General features: G+C 36.5%; 1 protein-coding gene across 2 annotated transcripts in view; it reads right to left on the bottom strand.

Annotated features, from left to right (window-relative positions):
* CPO (carboxypeptidase O) overlaps positions 1-19,593 on the bottom strand; it is a 29,516-nt gene extending 9,923 nt beyond the window's left edge. The window contains exons 1-6 of one of the 2 annotated variants that reach the window (XM_002749700.5): positions 19,491-19,593; positions 9,456-9,552; positions 5,024-5,125; positions 2,581-2,685; positions 1,570-1,680; positions 379-469 (exon numbers count right to left, since the gene is read on the bottom strand). In XM_002749700.5, the coding sequence (XP_002749746.1) occupies positions 379-469; positions 1,570-1,680; positions 2,581-2,685; positions 5,024-5,125; positions 9,456-9,552; positions 19,491-19,558 (574 nt within the window). In that variant the 5' untranslated portion in view covers positions 19,559-19,593. The remainder of the gene's footprint in view (positions 1-378; positions 470-1,569; positions 1,681-2,580; positions 2,686-5,023; positions 5,126-9,455; positions 9,553-19,490) is intronic. The other variant, XM_054257828.2, reaches the window with a different exon arrangement.
* Positions 19,594-20,886: the final 1,293 nt, after the last annotated feature.

The raw sequence follows: 20,886 nt of genomic DNA, 5'->3' as shown, positions 1-20,886 counted from the left end.
AAAATGTTTGCTTTGTTTACTGTCTGCCCCCTGCTATGAAATCATCTTCAAGGATAAGTCTCTGATATTTCTTTTCTTTATGATAATTCATATATTTAAAAACAAAGGGATGGATTTGAAATGTATTCACACTGGTCTAGCTCTACTGTGTTCTTGTATAGCCAGTCTCACTTGAAGAGAGTCCTGTACTTGAATGTTGATACCCCTTACCATGTAGATAATATTATCTTGGTAGAGGGAATAAAACTCATCAGGAAGCTCAGAAAGCTGTACCAGATTAGGTGTTTATTTTCAAAAATTATATATTTAGTAATTCAACTCTTTTCTTACTTCTAAGCCTTATTTATTTGTTTATAATTCATCTAAGCTTGTACTTACTACACCAAGATGCATTGAAATTTCTATTGAGATCCGTCCCAAAACATGTGCCATTATTATGGGGTGAACGGGATTTCCTCCAAAGACGATCCTGTAGCAGAGGAACATAGGGATGTTACTGTTCTAAGATTTCATAAATCACAGTGTTAGTGATGATTAGGTGTTTCTTGAACATGAAAAATGTTTCCTAGAATTATCTGGAAGAATGTCCCTTCAACATTAGGCAGCTTGTGTGTGTAATTTTTAGTATTGCGGATGGAATAGCAGCCCCCAATAATAGGAACACCTGTACAACCCAAAGTATGCATACGTGTAAACAATTAAATTGGAGGAAGTAGTTTGGCCTTTTCTTCATGAGCAGATTAGCAGCGGCTGTGGACGTGATCTGCTTACTCAGGGAATGTTTGTTTTGGAGTCATTTTTTACGTCCAAGTGATACAGGATGAAAAGGAAATAGCTTGACAGATGGAAAAAGGCTGTTCCAGGTGTGTCAGAGATGATCTCTGCTCATTTCTGGAAGCTGAAGACTGATGAGTGGAGATGCGAATAAAGACAAGTGTCATCAGAGAAGCTCAGAGGGAGGACTCGATTCACACACCAGGCCAGAAAGGCTGTTACAGAGAAAGGGGCCCCTGAGTTCCTTAGGAGAGCAATGGGTAAGGAGAGGCAATGAATACTCTCTAGAAATAGGGCTCTTATTTGAAGAGTGATAAATCTTTAGGAACATTTTAAAGAGACAGTTGTCTGGTGCATAAAAAGCCTTTATGTGATGTTTGCCCCCTGTGTGAATGATTACATTAAAAAATGTAGGCTGGTTTGTATTTATACATTATTCATTCCCTTCATGCTTCTAGAACTGATTTGACATGGATGCAAGTTGGTATGTGAATTTTTATCAATATAATCCTAATTGGGTGGCAGGCAAACATTAAGAAGATGGAAGAGGAGAGTAAAAAACAAAGAAACAGCCTATAATGGACTTCAACTCTAAAAAGGCTTTAGGCTTCCTCAGGCTAACTTAATGTAGATGGTTTGATTAAAAATGTTAAGCTGATTTTTATCCCAAATAGGGTTCCTTTCTTTACATATGTGTAAAATATTTTTAGAGCTGGAATGGCTAACATTGGAAAATTAACCTGAATTGAGCTTTAGTTCATGAACGCATCCCAAGACCAAACATGGTGTACTCACAGTTGTCCAGGTGTAGATATAACCGTCTATGTTAAGAACTGGAAGGATATAGAAGTCCAGGTTTCTAAGGAACTTGTGTATCCTTGAGTTGTCTTTGTAGTTTTGTAGAATCTGGGAATTTAAGAGAGAAACAGAATTATTTTGAGAAAGGATCTTTTCTCTCTTAATTTTCTACCAATTTCAACTTAATTATAAGAGGTGACTGCACATCACACCTCCACCCTCCAGCCACCAGGCCCTCCTAGTTGTCTTATTATGGTAGTTGTTCCCAAACTTTGTCATGCATCAGAATCACCTCGGACTTGTTAAGACACAGATTGCTGACCTCTACCCTCCCTTATCCCCATTCACCTCCTGCTATCCTTGTCTTTGGGCATTTCTAATTAACTGTGTTTGAAATGGAGCCCAAGACTTTGTATTTCTGGTAAGTTTGCGGTTGGTATTGATGCTGTTGATCTGGGGACAACACTCTGAGAACTACTTTCTACGGGTTTCTCTGTGTTTGGGTTTCTGAAAAGACTGGCCAAGAAAGTATTCTGTATTACTTTTAAAAGTTTCTTATTCTCTCAAGGGAGGAGTGTAAGTAATACACAAAAATTCACTGTGCTGGGTATTTTCCATGTGCTAAATCTCTTAATTCACACTACAGACCCATGAAGTACTTATTTCATACTCTTTTTATAGATGAAAAACTAGAAAATTTGCCAAATACTATCAGAAAGAGGCACAGCCAGGATTCAAACTCATCTCTGACTCTGTAGACATATTGTCTTCCATATTTAGATATGTTTATCCTCCAATAAAAATTACTGTGGATGCAAAAGAGATCAGAATATCAATTCAGTTTTCAATGAAGTTTCTCATTAATTTTATTTCACTTGAGGTTAAGGATTAGCACAGTAAAGAGTTGCATCACTAACATGTGAAAGAAGTGTGGTTTGTAAGTAGCCAAGAAGTGACAGGTATTTTATGGGGATGATTTACCAGTACCAGGAAGCTAAATACACTTACTTCTTTGACAAACCATTGGCAAAAAGCAGGGGCAATCCATTCTCTGGCATGAATTCCGCAGTCCATCCAAATGATCTTTTTGGGATTACCAGACAGTTGGCTGATCTGGAAAAGACATCCATGCCCCAATACCAAACAACTGCTTATTATTGTAAGCCACTGTGCAAACTTATCAGATTTTTGATTCCCCTACAGGTCCCTTTTTTACTCCACTCTGTGGTTTCAAGAGGGAGGCAAGGATGCTAATGAGACACCCATCAATATCATTCTTTCCTCCGTCACTCTTGTTCTCCTGCCAGTTACCTTGATGGTTGTTCTCAGGACCACGCACTGACTCCCCATGGTACCCACCCAAAGAATGATTTTCTTTATACCTTAAATTATTCCCTAACTGTAGGTAAAGGCATAACCCCTAATCCACAAGCTAAGAGGCTAAATATATATAAACCTTATAAGACCTTTGCACTTGGATTCACTTAGAGTGGTGAAGTGTGCAAGAGGTAATATTCAAGAATCATAGGTGTTTAAAAATGAATCCCAATCTCTACTCAGAATTTTTGAAATTTCGAATGGATTCAAATATACAAATTCCCCTTCCCCTCAGAGACTCCCTGACTCCCTGCCAGCCCGATCTTCTTTCTTTCTCCCTATTTGCTATTCTTGTATATCATTGCAGCCTCACTGAGATTCCCCTCTTTCAGAGTGGTGGGTGGGTGGGAATTAATCTGCTAATTGTGGATTCTCTTTGGTAGAGAAGAGGCTGTTAACACTCCCATGCTTGGAACAGTCACATCTGTTTTGGATTTGTAAATAGCCTATACCAGGGCTATTTGTTGAAAACCATTGGGAGCTGGGCAGATGAAGGCTCTCTTCCTCTCTATGAGAAACTTACAAATTGAGGTAAATACATGGCTGGATCTATCATATTCAAGGAATTTTCTCTTTTATGTCTCATCCAATTTTTCAAACTGTCAGGACAATTCCTAATCCACCTCTCCCTTAATGTTCTCTTATAATTAGCCTTTTTATGAGTACATGTATGCTAGTTGCATGTTTATCTTTATCGACTCTTTATTATGTGCACATTCGATTTTGTATAATATGCCCCAGGCAGAGGATATTTAGGTATCTTTTTGGCTGCTCTACTGTAGACTTGGATGGCCTATAGAAATTCAGGTAGGCAGGTGCCCCATGCTTAATATATCAACCAGTTGCTCATATAATCCCTGGTAAATCCTATTTCAGAGCCAATATTGTTTTTGGTGATGTAGTTAACTCTCAAATTTAGGGCTGTGCTTTGTAAATTCACATACCTACACTAAGTAATAAGAGCTAAGTAATACTGGTTCTTAATGCCATAGTACTTTAGTAGTCCCGTGGTATCAGCATCACCTAGGAACTTGTTAGAAATGCACTGTGGTATTGCTACTCACCCTTTTGGCCATGATTAAGTGTAACAATGCACTGTGGTTCTGAAACTTGAGTGTGTATCAGAATTGCCTGGAGGAAAATTTGTTAGAACAGATTGTTGGGCTTCAGCCTCTGAGCTTCTGATTCAGTAGACCTTTGCCGGGACCTGAGAATGTGTATTTCTAACGAGCCCTCAGGTGATGCTGCTGCCGATTTAAGTACTGCCCTTTGAAAACCATAGGTTTGGAGCAGAGATTGTCAACTCTGGCTACACAGTAGGATCACCTAGACAGTGTTCGAAGTGTGTCATGTCCCATCCTGACACAACTGGGTCAAAATGTCTAACCGGATTAGGTAGGGTCTAGGCATAAGGATTATTGGAAGCTCCCAGGTGACTTTATTGTGCAGCCAGAATCGAAAATCACTAGTCTAGAACCAGGAGCCCAGAGGTACTTCCTGTACCTGTGGAAAAATGGCTTTTTGGTCCCAAATACTTTTGGTCATGTTGTATGGAAAAGGGGTAGGAGACCCTGGAGACCTGGTTATATCCCCTTGGCTACGCTGACATCTGCCTGCATGGCCTTTCACAAGTCACCTCACTTCTCTAGATCTTTGTTCCCTTAACCATAAAAGGAAGAAACTAAAAATGAAGGTTGTCTGTGATTTTTAAACATTTTTGTTTTTTTTTAAATAACATTTTAAAAGTTAGAAATAGAAACAAAATAACAACTTAAAATACAATGTCCACTTCTGGGCCCTGCTGTTTTTCAGCCCTACCCCCTTAGTCCCACCCAATTCTCCCAGTTTGCAGCCATCTCAATTCTCTTCACTCCTCAACTTGATTTCACCCAGATGATTAAGGCAAGAGCATCTATGAGTTTCGAACTTTAAAAATCCAGTTTGGGGTGGAAAAAACAAAGTCATTCTTCGTGGCCTCTTTTCCATAATTCTGATTAGAGTCCCTAAATGGTAAACACATATCCTCAGATTGGATAATTGTCCCAGTAAGGTAATTGTCAGCCTTCTCACTCACCTTCAAATAATACATGGAATGGGTCTCATAGGTCACTCCTAGGAAATGCTGTGTCACCACTTCCTTGTACTTCTCACTGATCTCTCTCATCCACTGATAGATCTGAAACAGCCAGGGAGGACTGTTGCTATCAATAGAAGATTGTTTGCATGCCTCTGATTAAGATAACTGCTTCTTTCACTGACACATTGAACTCTGTTATCTTTGCTCTAGATTGCAACAGCTGTGTGGTAAAAGAAACGGAAAACAAAACCTCCCGCCTTTCCTTTTCTTTAACAATCTACTCTGTCACCAAGTCTTAGGATCTACCATTGCACTTTACAAATAAGTTATTAAGAATTAACAGTTTGAATAAACTTCCAATACCACTTCAGAAATATTGCAAACAGTGCATCCTTTAATTGACCACCAGCCTTAGCTTTCATGTGGGACACAATCATGCCAGAAATTTCAGGTTAGGCTTATTTTGTGAGGTTTTCTTTCATCTTTACAGATCCCAGTGATATCTTTTGCTGATGTTCATGTGATATGGTTTGGCTGTGTCCCTACCCAAATCCATCTTGAATTCTATAATCACCACATATCATGGGAGGGACCCTGTGGGAGGTAATTGAATCGTGGGGGTGGGTTTTCCCTGTGCTGTTCTCATGATAGTGAATAAGTCTCAGAAGATCTGATGGATTTAGAAGGTGCTTTCCCCAACCCCCTTCACTCTTTACTTCTCCTTGCGGCTGTCATGTGAAGAAGGACTTGTTTGTTTCTCCTTCCACCATGATTGTAAGTTTCCTGAGGCCTCCCCAACCCTGCTGAACTGTGAATCAATTAAATCTCTTTCCTTTATAAATTACCCAGTCTTGGGTATTCCTTCATAGCATTGTAAAAATGGACCAATACAGTAAATTGGTACCAGTAGAGTAGGTGCTTCTACAAGGATACCTGAAAATGTGGGTGTGATTTTGGAACTAGGTAACAGGCAGAGGATGGAACAGTTTGGAGGGCTCAGTAGAAGATAGAAAAATGTGGGAAAGTTTGGAACTTCCTAGAGACTTGTTGAATGACTTTGACCAAAATACTGACAGTGATATGAACAATAAAGTCCAGGCTGTAGTGGTCTCAGATGAAGATCAGGAACTTGCTGGGAACTGAAGCAAAGGTGACTCTTGTTTTGCCTTAGCAACAAGACTGGAGGCATTTTGCCCCTGCCCTAGAGATCTGTGGAAATTTGAACTTGAGAGAGATGATTTAGGGTATCTGGAGGAGGAAATTTCTAAGCAGCAAAGTGTTCAAGTGGTGACAGAGCATAAAAGTTTGGAAAATTTGCAGCCTGACAATGCCATAGAAAAGAAAAACCTATTTTCTAGGGAGAAATTCAAGCATGCTGCAGAAATTTGCATAAGTAATGAGGTGCCAAATGTTAATCACCAAGACAAGGGAGGAAATGTCTCCAGGGCATGTGCCAGAGACCTTCACAGCAGCCCCTCCCATCACAGGCCTGGAGGTGTAGGAGGAAAAATTGGTTTCATGGGCCTGGTTCAGGGACCCCCTGCTCTGTGCAGCATAGGAACTTGGTGCTGTATGTCCCAGCTGCTCCAGCCATTGCTAAAACAGGCTGAGGTACAGCTCAGGCCATGGCTTCAGAGGGTGAAAGGCCCAAGCCTTGGCAGCTTCCATATGATGTTGAGCCTGCAGGTGCACAGAAATCAAGAACTGAGGTTTGGGAACCTCCACCTAGATTTCAGAGGTTGTATGGAAATGCCTGGATGTCCAGGCAGAAGTATGCTGCAAGGGCAAAGCCCTAATGGAGAACCTCTGCTAGGGCAGTACAGAAGGGAAATGTGGGGTTGGAAACCCCCCACAGAGTCCTACTGGGGCACTGCCTAGTAGAACTGTGAGAAGAGGGTCACCATCCTTCAGACCCTAGAATAGTAGATCCACTGACAGCTTGCACCATACAGCTGGAAAAGCTGCAGACACTCAATGCCAGCCAATGAAAGCAGGCAGGAGTGGGCTGTACCTTGCAAAGCTACAGGGGCAGAACTGTCCAGTGTTATAGGAGCCCACCTTTTGCATCAGCATGACCTGGATGTGAGACATGGAGTCAAAGGAGATTATTTTGGAGCTTTAAGATTTAATATCTGCCCTATTGGATTTCAAACTTACATGGAGCCTATGGCCCCTTTGTTTTGGTCAATTTCTTCCATTTGGAATGGGTGTATTTACCCAATATCTCTATCCCGATTGTATCTAGGAAGTAACTAATTTGTCTTTGATTTTACAGGCTCATGGGGGAAGGGATTTGCCTTGTCTCAGATGAGACTCTGGACTATGGGCTTTTGCATTGATGCTGAAATGAATTAAGACTTTGGGGGACTGTTGGGAAGGCATGATTGATTTTGAAATGTGATGACATGAGATTTGGGAAGGGCCAGCAGCAGAATATATGGTTTGATTGTGTCCTCCCAAAAAAACTCATCTTGAATTGTAGTTTCCATAATCACTACATGTCATGGGAGGAACATGGTGGGAGGTAATTAAATCATGGGGAGCAGGGCAAGTTTTCCTGTGCTGTTCTCATTATAGTGAATAAGTCTCAGGAGAGCTGATGGTTTTATAAAGGGCAGTTCTCTTGCACACACTCTCTTGCCTGCTGCCATGTAAGACATACCTTTGCTCCTCCTTCACCTTCCACCATGATTGTGAGGCCTCCCCAGCCATGTGGAACTGTGAGTCCATTAAACCTCTTTCCTTTACAAATTACCCAGTCTCAGGTATGTCCTTATAGCAGCATGAGAACAGACTAATACACCATGGTTCCAATATTAGAGAAGACCTGAGTATGGCCTTCTCACAACATGCCAACAGAAGTCTCTGTATCAAGTCCTAAGTTTGTTGTTTTGATTCAACTGAATAGACCTGAATAGCTGCTGATTTAATTACAAGTCTTATGTTGTGCTTAGAAAGAGTCTTATACCTTGGACTAGAAGTCCATACTGGGATTCTGTAACAGTGAATGCAATAAGCAAATTCACAAACATAAGACCTATTCAGGCAATCATCAGCATTTCACACCTCTTACAATCAATTTCTATATAGTTGATGTCTCTGATAACAAGCAAGAGTTATAGTAAATAATAGTTAATTGAGGGATAATAAATATCCTATTTGAAAATTTTTATATCTCAATTGACATTTATTTTAGCATGAGATAGATATAGATAAAATGTATTATAACAGTAATAATACTTAAGTATTTTCATTTCAGTCTATTTACTGAAAAGTGTAACAGCTTACTACATGGGTAGTTGTATCTGTGATGGGACTAGGTCAAATGCAGATGCCTTAAGTCTTGAGAGAGCTACAGATAGCAGCCAGTAGCAGCAGCAAATACTCTTTATGTATTGCTTGTGCAGTACATGGTAGTATTATTTATTTCATTTACTCTCACAACAATGCTACAAGATAGATACTACTATTCCTATTTCACAGATGAGGAAGCTGAAGATTAAAAAGTTTCAGTGTCTTTGTGAAAGTCACACTGCCAGCAAGTGGTCAAGCCAGGTGTGAACGCATCTCTACTACCAGGTCATAAAGTGTCCATGGGCCATACTCGACCTTTTCAAAATTGTAGAATGTTCAGTACTTTGGGGGTGATTTCTATATAGGAAAGTGTACATCTTTTCTTGTACTTGTTGAAAAACATTCTGGAAAATATGAATATATTTCCAAATGCTGAGCGAATAAATTGGTAAAGGCCACATGAAGGGAAAATTGCACATTTATATAAAAATGTAGGTGTGCATATTCTTTGACCCGGCAATTCTATTTTTAGAAATTTATACTGCAAAAAAGATTTGCATAATGTCACATACATATACACATACACATACATACATAAGTAGAAGCTAATTTTTTACTGTATCCAATTTTGGAAACCACCAAACTTATCTTAATAGCAGTACAAATATTTCTTTAAAGAAACAGTTTTTCCCTCTTAAGAACTGCTGCATGTGTCTCATAAATCTTACAAGAAATAGGTTTTCAGCTACACATGATTCAATCAGAAGGCTTCTCCACCTCACACCCATATAAACAGCAAGGCTGCCCAGCTTAAACTTGGTAAGAACTTGACAAATGAAAATAAGAGTTAATTCTGGTTTATGTTCACAGCAGCAAAACTGGCTAATTGAGATGTTCTTGTCCATTTTCTTTTTATTATTCGTTTTTCAACATTTCGTATCACCAGCTTTTACAGCTTCAATGGTGGTGGTGGGTGAGAACATGTTCAGGAATCCCTTGAACTCAATGTACTGGCAGATCTTAATGCCATATTTTCAGCCTGTCCAATGCATGGATATTAATAGTGAACTATTCTTTGCCCATCCTAAAGTAGGTTGTGACAACCACCAATCTCCCCCCATGGGTCCTTCCTCACCTCTTCCATGGGGTGGTATTTGTTATAGGAATATGTCTCCAGGCTCCATGGACTCACTGACTTGTCCACAATCTCTTGTCTGTGTTGTGCTAAGAATCTACAAAGGGAAGAAAGTAAGATGAAAAGCAGTGATGAAACTCGGATATCCTGAGGGTTGGAGGGTTGATGAAAAAGGTAGTAGAATCAGTGTGCACAGCATTTGGAGGACAAAGGCCTGTGTTGGCATCTTTGGCTGTCTGACTTACTAATTGTGAGAACTTGGGCATCCATTGAGCCACTCTGACATGAAGTTTCTTCATTTGTAGAGTGAGGACAATTATTCCAACCTTGTAGGGAGGCTAAGATAATTCAATAAAATATTGTAGATAAAAATACTTCTAAGTTTGTAATTGAAATATCAACTAAGATTTATCGAAGTGAAATTTATGAGACATGCTTAGAACACTAAGCAATTTAAATCTCATTTACTTCTCTCTAAAACTCTGAAATAGGTACTCTTATTATCTCCATTTCAGAGATGAAGAAACTGAATCACAGGGAAAGTATTATTAGGGGTTTAAACCCTGACTGGAGTCTGACTGAAGACCCTGGAATATTAACTACTGTACTGCATATAATGGCGAGAACTAATTTTTTTTGCAATGATTTATCTTTTTATGCAGTGGTTTATCTTTTTTAAAGTAAACTTTATTATTTAGAGCACTTTTAGGTTCACATAAAAATTAAGCAGAAAATGCAGATAGTTCCCATATATCCACTATCCTCACATATGCAAAATCTTCCCCACTGTAGACATCCCACACCACAGTGGTACATGGGTTAGAATGAATGAACTTGCTTTGATACATCATTCTCACCCAAAGTCCATTGTTTATATTAGGGCTCATGCTTTGTACATTCAATGGATTCTGACAAATGTTTGATGACACATATTTACCATTATAGTAAAATACTAAATAGCTTGTTTTGTTTTGTTTTTGAAACAAGGTCTCACTTTGTTGCCCAAGCTGGACTGCAATAGCCATGATCATAGCTCACGCAGCCTTGGACTCTGGGCTCAGAATACCCTCCTATCAGTCTCTCAAGTAATTGGCACTACAGGTACAAGCCACTACACTCAGCTATTTTTAATTTTTGTAGAGAAAGGTCTCACTGTGTTGCTCAGGCTGGTCTCAAACTCCTGGCCTCAAGCAATCCTCCTGCCTCAGCCTCCCAAAGTGCTGGGATTATAAATGTGAGTCACTGAGCCAGGCCCAAAATTGTTTTAATGCCTTGGAAATCCTGTATATTCTTCCAGTTTATCCCTCTCTTTCCCTAACCCCTGGCAACTACTGCTCTGTTTACTTCTCCATAATTTTGCCTTTTCAGAATGTAACATAGTTGGAATCATAAAGTGTGCAGCCTTTTCAGATTAGCTTCTTTCACTGAATAATATGCATTTAAGTTTCCTCTATGTTTTGTCATGGGTTAGTAAGCTAATTTATTTATTAGTTCAGTATAATATTCCATTGTTTGGATATAACACAGTTTATTTATACATACATATCTACTGAAGAACATCTTGGTTGCTTCCAAGATATGCATATTATGAATAAAGCTGCTGTAAACCTCCTTGTACAGGTTTTTGGGTTGACATGTTTTCAGTTAATTTGGATAAATACTAAAGAGTGCAATAGTTGGATCATATGGTAAGAGTTTGCTTTATAAGAAATTGCCAAACGGTCTTCCAAAGTGGCTATCCCATTTTGAATTCCCATCAGCAACAAATGAGAGTTCCTGTTACTCCACATCCTTGTCAGCATTTAGTGTTGTCAGTGTTTTGGATTTAGGCCATTCTACTAAGTGAGTAGTGTTACCTCATTGTTGTTTTAATTTGCGATTCTGTAGTGACATATGATGTAGACTATCTGTTTTATGTTTACTTGCTATCTTTGTATTTTCATTGATGAGGTGTCTGTTCAAGTCTTTTGTCATTTTTCAAATCAAGTTATTCCTTTTCTTGTTGTTGAGTTTTAAGAATTATTTATATATTTTGGATAACAACCTTTAAGAGATGTGTGCTCTGCCAATATACTCTGTCAGTTTGTGGCTTGTCTTCTTGTTTCTTGACATTACCTTTTGCAGAGTAGAAGTTTCCAATTTTAATGAAGTCTAGCTTATCATTTCTTACTTTCATGGGTTGTGCCATGTGTGTTGTATCTAAAAAGTCATCACCAGACCCAAAGTCATTTAGGGTTCTCTTATGTTATCTTCTAGAGTTTTATAGTTTTGCATTTTATATTCAGGTCAATGACATTTTTTGAGTTAATATTTGTGAATGTGCAATGTCTATGTCTAGATTCACTTATTTTGCATTTGGATGTCTAGTTGTTCCAGCACTATTTGCTGAAAAGACTATGTAGTTCCTTTATCAAAGATCTTTTGACTGTATTTACGTAGGTATATTTATGGAATCCCTGTTTTCTCCTTTTGCTTTGTTTATTTTGTTGCCAGTAACACCTGTCTTGATTACTGCAGCTTTATATTAAGTCTTGAGGTTGGGTACTGTCAGTCTTTGACTTTGTTCTTCTCTTTCAATATTGAGTTGAATATTTTGGATCTTTCAATTTGCCATAAAAACTTTAGAGTCAGTTTGTCAATAACCACTAAATAACTTGCTATGAAGTTGGGAAGAACTGACACCTTAACAATATTGAGTCTTCCTGTCTATGAACATAGATGTTCCATTTATTTAGTTCTTCTTTGATCTCTTTCATTAGAGTATTTTAGTTTTCACCATGCAGATCTTGTACAAGTTTTGCTAGATTTATACTTAAGTATTTTATTTTGAGGCGTGCTAATGAAAATAATAACTTGTTTTTAATTTCATACTTTACTCGTCCATTTGCTGTTACATAGGAAATCGACTTTCTTTTTTTTTTTTTTTTTTGAGTTGGAGTTTCACTCTTGTTACCCAGGCTGGAGTGCAATGGCGCAATCTCGGCTCACCACAACCTCCGCCTCCTGGGTTCAGGCAATTCTCCTGCCTCAGCCTCCTGAGCAGCTGGGATTACAGGCACGCACCACCATGCCCAGCTAATTTTTTGTATTTTTAGTAGAGACGGGGTTTCACCATGTTGACCAGGATGGTCTCGATCTCTTGACCTCGTGATCCACCTGCCTTGGCCTCCCAAAGTGCTGGGATTACAGGCTTGAGCCACCGCACCCGGCCCAATTGACTTTCTAATATAAACTTTGTATCCTGCAACTTTGCTATAATTGCTTTTACCAGGAGATTTTTGTTGTTGTTGATTCTTTCTGATTTCTACATTGACAATCATGTCATCTTCAAAGACAGTTTTGTTTCTTCCCAATCTGCCTTTATTTTCTTTTCTTGTCTTATTACATTAGCTAGAACTTTCAGTACAATATTTAAAAAGAGTGGTGAGAGGGAACATCCTTGCCTTAACCTTAGGCGGAACACTTCTGGTTTCTCATCATTAAGTGTAATGTTAACCATAGATTTTTTGGAGAAGCTGTTTATTGAGGAAGTTCCCTACCACCTTTTTTAATAAAAAATGGGTGTTAGATTTTGTCAAATGCTTTTCCTACATCTATTTATATAATCATGCTGTGTTTCTTCTTTAGCCTATGGGTAGGATGGATAGTATTAATTGATTTTTTAATGTTGAATGAGCCTTGCATATCTGGGACAAATTCCACTTGATTGTCGAATTAGATTGATCTAATTCTTTTTATACATTGCTGGATTTGATTTGCTAGTATTTTATTAAGGATTTTTCTATCAGTGTTTGTGAGAGATATTGGTCTGTAACTTTCTTCTCTTTTAATTATTTGTTAAGATAATACTGATTTCATAAAATAGGAAGTATTCTCTCTGCCTCTATTTCTAGAAGAGATTTCAGAGAATTGATATAATTTCTTCCTTAAATGTTTGGCAGAATTCACCGCTGAACCTATCTTGGTTCGGTGCTTTCTGTTTTAGAAGATGATTTACTATCCATTCAACTTTTTAATAGATAGGGACTTATTCCAAATATCTATTTATGATTTACTTTTTAACAAACAGCTTACTAAAGATACTCAGTTCTCCTCTTTACCAGATATTGTGCTCATACCTAAGAGAAACATTCATGCACAGTATATAATTTTATTCTCACTATAACTCTGTAAATTGTTATTCTCTATATGTTACAAATGAGGAAACTGAGACCAAGAGAAATTAAGAAATTTGCAAAGAGTCACAGAGCTAGTAAGGCACACAGCTAATATTCTATCTCTAAGCTGCACAAATATTTGTTAAATGTCTTAGTTTCCTAGTTTAAATGCTGTATGTAAGCAAGAAATGGGGTTATATTTTTATTGTGAGAGCATATTAAGTGGTAATTCATTTACCCAGCAAATATGTATGGAATGACTACTATGTTAATGGCATTGGAGTATGAACTTTTGGAGCTGCTGGTGTACAAACTTCTATATAGTGATTCTGAATTGCAATGAAATGTGTTAGAGATCTAATTTGCTAATATTTCTATGACTTTTATCCTACATTTTCTTGAGTATTCAAAAGATGCTCAAAATAGTATTGTATCTTCTCTTTCTCTAAGTTTTTATTTCTTTGTTGCTAAAATGGGAATAATAATAGTACCTTCCCAAAGGATTTTTTTGAGGATCGAATAAGCTAATAATCTGTGTTTAACAATGAGCACAATTTCTGTCACAGAGTCAATTCCTAGTAAGTGTTAAAATACAATTCAAAACAAAACAAAAGCCCTATTTAGCTGCATAGTATTAAAAATAAAAATTGTACAAAGAATAATTTAGCCATTCAACTAGTATTATCCACAAACAATGCCAGACTACAAAATGTTTTGATAGAATTAATTATAACTCAAGTTCCAGTCATATCTATGTAAGTCCTAATTTTATTTTTTTTCTAGTTCACTTAGCATCATGTACCACATTAAGCTGCTCCAATGGAAATAAATTTCTCCACACAATTCCACTTTAAACTTAGAGTTACATTTATTATTGTTAATTGTTAGTAATATTAATAATAATTTGAACCTAACAGAAGCTCTTTGTCCTCAAAATTATAAATGTTTTTATTACATTGTTGAATGAAGTTTTTCCTGTTAGCTTGTCCAAATGAAAAGACAGTCTCAATGTCTTCATGAAATAGAATTTTCTAAATAATTGATTTAAACAATAAAAATGAATTTTAAAAGAAGATGTTATTTACATTGTAATAGTTGAGGAACGATTTTCTTTTTCATGTTATTCACAAATCTATTACTAATATTTACCATTCATTTGATTTTTTAATGAACAGGGATGCATCAAAGTGAGAAATTTTAATATAAAAATATATACTGGTGCAAGCAATATGTTGTGGCTGATTGCTTTACAAAAGATGATCATTTTGTAAAGAAAATACATGTATTTTCTACTGTAGCTAAAATTCATAAAAAATTCATTTTTAACATACATTTTCAGGAGCACGTCTCATATCTCTACAAAGTAATCAGCAAATATATATATATATTATAATAACAACAGTTAACCCTTACTGAGCACTATATGCTAGGAAATGGTCAAAGCACTTTATATTACTATCTTATTTAATTCACTCAACAACCCAATGTGTATATACTCTTACTACTCTATGCAAAAGTAGTAATAGTAGTAATCGAAAAGCAGATTTTTTTCTTGCAGAATTTAAAATCTACTTCAGACAATAAGACATAAACACATGGACAGCAAAATAACTTAGCCATTAAATAACAAAGCAGGAGGTGTGATAAGCTAGTGCCTGATTAACTACCAATGAAATGGTGCACAAAGTGTATTAAGGTCAGGAGAGGGAGAATTCCAAATTCAAGCATAGCCAATGATAACAACCAATATTTTACAACAATTATGTATGATAGGAACTGTTCTAAAAACGTGGTATCTATATCATGTCTGTCTCTCTGTTTATCACCTATCTGTTCTCATTTAATTGTAACAATAATTCTTAAGGTAAATACTATTATCCCAGTGTTTTTTTTTTTTTTTCTGAAGACTTTGTTACATAGCTTTAACTATTCTTTTATTACATCCTAGAAAATAAAGATGAAGTATTAAGTAGTTTACTTTTAGGGACTAAAATATTATCCAAATTGTCTACCTCTGTTTGGGACTACAGAGAATAAAAGTAAGTATTATGAAGTCCCTAGAAAATCATTTTAATACTTTCTCAGAATGGGAAGAGGAGAGGGAATGATACAAATGAAGAGGACATGCTTTTAACTTCCCCTAGCCCCCCACTCCCTGTCTCTTATTCCTCATACTGGCTGTTTGGCCCATCCTGTCCTGCCAGGAAATAAGATCATTGACGGTGCTTTCCCAGCAGTGTTGAGAACAAGGATGCTGGCTGCTCTTCCTTTCTTCACATAGTTTAGCAAATGTTTGGGTTTTTCCTCATCACAGTTATCTACTCAGTGGTCTAGGAAAGTAAATATACTAAAAAGCGGGGTTTGCACCTAGTGAATTCCTGTTTCAATTGGGCTGGGATTCCCTGGCAATACCATAGCACTGAAGGGAATAAATTAAGTAAAGATAACCTAACACCCTCAGGCGTTTGCCTTACGCTTGGCTAACATCTACAAAATTGTGAGTCTGTTACTTCCTAAAAGCATTGACCAACTGGGTCCATTTCATATTCAAAAAAGTGAATGGTCTGGGATTTAAGTGAAAGCCCCTGATATTAAAAGTGCGCATCACTTGTAGAGGAAACTAAAACACATTACTTAAACCTCAGAAACTCTAATACTTTGTTCAAATGAATGCTTAAACCATATACTTAGAAAAGGCTATTCTCTGTTTCTAGGCAATTTCTTAGGTGATGCATAATACATGTAGAGAGGGGAGGAAAAAGCTGGCTAATCTCCCAAATTATCACCAGACTTATCTCGCTGATCAAATGAAAAGATTATTGTACTTTTTGTATTCTTTTTGAACAGGAATTCATAAAATGTTTAATAGAGAAAATGATCCTTTGGGGTACATTATTAATAAAGTCTGCAGATCAAAGATGATGGTCTGAGAGTACTTTGACTGGAATGTATAAAGAGGCAAAAAAAATCCTAATGAATATTGAGTCAAATTTTGTATTTTAAATACTTGGTGAAGAAATCGTTACATGAATATTTCATGATAGTTCTGTATTTTCAAACTTTATTTTTCTGCTTACAAAATTAACATATGTGTAACATGGAAAATTTAGAAAGTATGGAAAGGCAAAAAAGGAGGAAAAACAGAAAAAAGAAGAAAGAATTATCAATAAATCCACCTCCCTGCATTAACTACTACTGATATTTTGGCATGTCCTGTTTTTCTTAAATGCAGGGCAGATTATATCTATATGTAATTTTGTATTTGTTTCTTTCTATTCTAAATTCTACCAAAGATATTTTCTCAAACCGATGAAAACTCCTTAATGGTTACACACTATTTGACAGTAAGTATATGTTACATAGTATCATTTATTTAAATAGTTTCTTCTATGCTGGTTATTAAAGCTATGGCCCTTTTTGTTTTTATACCATTGTAAATAATTCCAGAAATAATAGCTTTTTGTATAAATCTTTGTTCTCATTTTCTATTGTTTCCTTGAGCTACGTTCCAGAAAGAAGAATTAGTAGATCAAAGAGGATGAACATTTTCAAGCCATTCGAATGATATTGCTATCATTCCCACCTGATTATACAGAGTTACACTTTTTTAGGATGTATGCAATGCATAATATGTCGGAGACCACCTTCCTAAATCCTCAAGAGAAATATTACAAAGCTTGTAATCTTTATTAATTTTAGATTCTCTAGACTATTATCATACATAGTGAATAAAGATTATCAAAAATTGCAGCTAACATATGTTTTGAGTTGGTGAGAGTTCCATAAAAGTGAACATATTTTATATCAATAACCAGTAATTAAAATAAAAACAGCCAATAAAGACAAGCATGGTCAGGTGCAGTCATGAGGAAGCATCCAATGGAAGCCGCTAGTAGAGTCCCACTCCCTGAGTCCCACTGCCTGAGCCTAGTCACTTCTGTTATTTAACCTGGGCTTGGAATCTAATTTTTTAAATGAAAGTTTTATATCATATTCATTGTACAATATTTGCAAAATGAATAATAATTGAGGGAAGGGGAAAAAATATCATCAACTGGAGATAACAATTACCATTTTAGTACATATTTTTATTTTTCAAAGTACTCCATTACATTTACATATTACCTCTTTCATTTAGCATAAAACATACATTTCCTATACTATTAAAATGTTTTATACTTATTTTTCTATTGTATGAATAATATTCTATTGTCTTATATGACACATCAGCATGTACATAATCAAATATAGACATTTAAGTTGTTTCCAAATATTAAAATATATATAGTCTAAATAAAGCTGCATCCCAGAGCTGCATAGAACTCTTTCAGACTTTAGTTTATTTTCTCAGTATAGATGTCCAGAGGCAGGGACACTGGGCCAAAAGATTTATGTTTTAAGGCTCTTGATATTTTTAAGCAGCCTAATTTTTTTCATGTTTTCCCTGTAGAATATGTAAGAGTCTTTGTATTCAATTTATGGGTGAGAAATTTCAGAAAGGAAAATAAATGCACTATAAGAAACCAAGTAAACTAATGGAAAAATGAGGAAGAAATAGTCAAATTAGTTTTTGATATTACAGAGATCCAGGACTCTGCACATATCTGAAATTGAACTGTCTATAAAGATAAGGAACAAGCTGAGGTTACACAATTATTGTGGGACAAAAATTGGAGTGGGTTTCTATGTTATGTGAGAGCAAGTTCATTGCAAGATTTCTTTTAACCATGAAGCAAAAGAGGAAATACCAATTAAAACCACATATACTTCATGAGACATGCCAAATGAGCAAAATAATGAGTTACGTATGAACAAGGGAAAAACACAGTTTATATGGAAACTACACACACACACACACACACACACACACACACACACACACACAGAGAGAGAGAGAGAGAGAGAGAGAGAGAGATTTCAATACAATGTCTTCAATGTATTTAGAGAACTTACAATTCATTAAGAATAGGGAGAGATCACAAAAATGGGCAAATTACATTAATGGGCAATTTGTAAAATAATAAAATGAGCAATAAGACAAAATATTTACTCTTATTGTACACCAACAAAATACAAAGGAAGTCAACAGTGGGTATTTTTTACTTGTCAATTTGCCAAACACTTAAAAAGTGCTTTCATACACTGTTGCTGAGAGTATAAACTGATACAGTCTTTCTAGAGGGTAACTGGGCAATTTATAGCAAGATCCTTACATTTTTCTCAGCCACTGACCCAGTAATTCCACTTCTTAGAGAAATAATCAAAGATTTGCAAAAAAAAAATATATATATATGTAGCTGGTTGCTCATCACAGCATTATTTGTAAAAATGAAAGAGCAGGAATTGACTAAATGATAGAATATTATTAGCGATTTCAACTATGTTTTAAAAAAATTAATGCCATAGGAAAATTTCTGTAATACAATTTAACTGAAATATTTCAGAAATAGTACTGCATACATAATTAGCTAGCTATCTGAAAATATTAACAGTACTTATATCTAGGTGAAATTATTTGGTCATTTTTAACATTTTTCTTAATAATTAGGATAATGTGATTCACCAATTGAGAAACTATGAAAATGAAGGATATATAATTTTTATTACAATTTTTTTTTTCCAATCACAAAACATGTCTATTGGTATATGTCATGCATTGTGTTAGGAAATGTTTGATATATTTATTCATTTATTCAAGGATTATTAGAGGATTATTATTATTCAATGATAAATTTCAGCGGTCTTTTTTATTCTCATCTCATGGTGGTATGTATGAGTATCAAGGAAGGAGAAGTCAGCTGCATTGATCCCGAAAAAAGCATTCAATTTAGACAATCTGAATCATAATAATCAGTCCCTCTTCCCACTTTACACTCACCTATCATATCCCAGCCCTCCAGGAACCAGCATTCCCAAAAGGTAAAGGGTTTCAAGCAGAGGCTTCATTCTTCTACAGAGTAAGTTAGAAAATTCTAGGCCTCTCTGGCAGTGGATCAAGTGTCCTTAAGAACGAATCATCAAGACTGTGGCTCCCACAATCAAGATGAGATAAGTCAGTTAGATGTCTCAGCAGAAAGAGACTCGAGCAGCTGCTTTATTAACTCCATCATGTCCTCAAACACCTTTTCAATGGGGGAAATGCTGTACCATTTAATATTTCATTTCTTCTCTAAAATCAAATTTACAGGAGCTCTCAACTCCACCGGATCCAGAAATAAATTTCCTCTTATGCAAAGTCACCTTGGAGTATTTCTAGGAATCCCCATCACTTGTACTCAAGAACAATCATTCCTGCTCCTTCCCTCACATAGGTTGGCTGGGAATAGTGGGCATGGGCATGGTCATTATTCAGAATCTCCACTTCCTCCTTCAGTCAAAGGCTTTGAAATGCCTTCTCTTTTTTTGATGAACCACATTACCAGCTTCTTAAACAAACTCAGGTCTCTTCAAATCTGAGCAGTGACAACAGTTTCAATCCTTTCTCAATTGGATTTTACCACACATCCCTCTTACATGAAGGATAATCCATCATGTTTTCAGACATAGCCAAGCTATGCTTGAGTCTCAATGACAAGTAAAAGTAAAGACTTACGTGAAGACCACTGCTAACAGTATAATTGAGCAAGGCAAACTTAAGTGCAGAGCAGGCTCAGTATTTAAACAGAGTCCTTGATATTTGGGGACCCAGTTTAAATCTTTTGCCCTGTATTCATTCATTCATTCTGCAAAAATCTCATGAGCACCACTGTATACCAGGCACTATGCTAGATACTGAGGATACAAAGGTGAACGAGGCAGAGTCCCTTCCTTTATGGAACTCACAGTAGAGTTGAGAGAACAATAAACAAGTGTACAAACAAATACTACAATTTCTAGGGAAGAGAATGCAGTTAAGGAACAGAGGAGATAGGTGCTTCCATGCTCTCTCCAGGCATGCCATCGACTCAGTCCCTCCGTGTGTTCAGCAACACAGAGACTCTCTAAACTCCTTTCCCTTGGGTTCTTTTTGGAAATTTTGTTACATACACATGATTGAGCATGTCATTCATCATTGGTGATTAAATAAATCTCCAGTCCCTCTTTCCTCCCCAGAGATGGGAGGGGATTACTAAAACTTCCAACTTTCTAATCACATGGCTGATTCTCCTGGCAACTGCCCCTGAATCCTTAGAAACTTTCCAAAAGTTACCTGTTAACTTAGACATAGTCAAAAGGGGCATCATGAATAACAAAAACAGCCCTTTCACCTTTATTGATCTTCTCACTGAGGAAAT

The sequence above is a fragment of the Callithrix jacchus genome, chromosome 6 (genome assembly GCF_049354715.1).
Source record: "Callithrix jacchus isolate 240 chromosome 6, calJac240_pri, whole genome shotgun sequence".
Lineage (NCBI taxonomy): Eukaryota > Metazoa > Chordata > Mammalia > Primates > Cebidae > Callithrix > Callithrix jacchus.
Note: the sequence above shows the minus strand (reverse complement) of the source record. Positions and strands in the feature narration are given on the sequence as shown.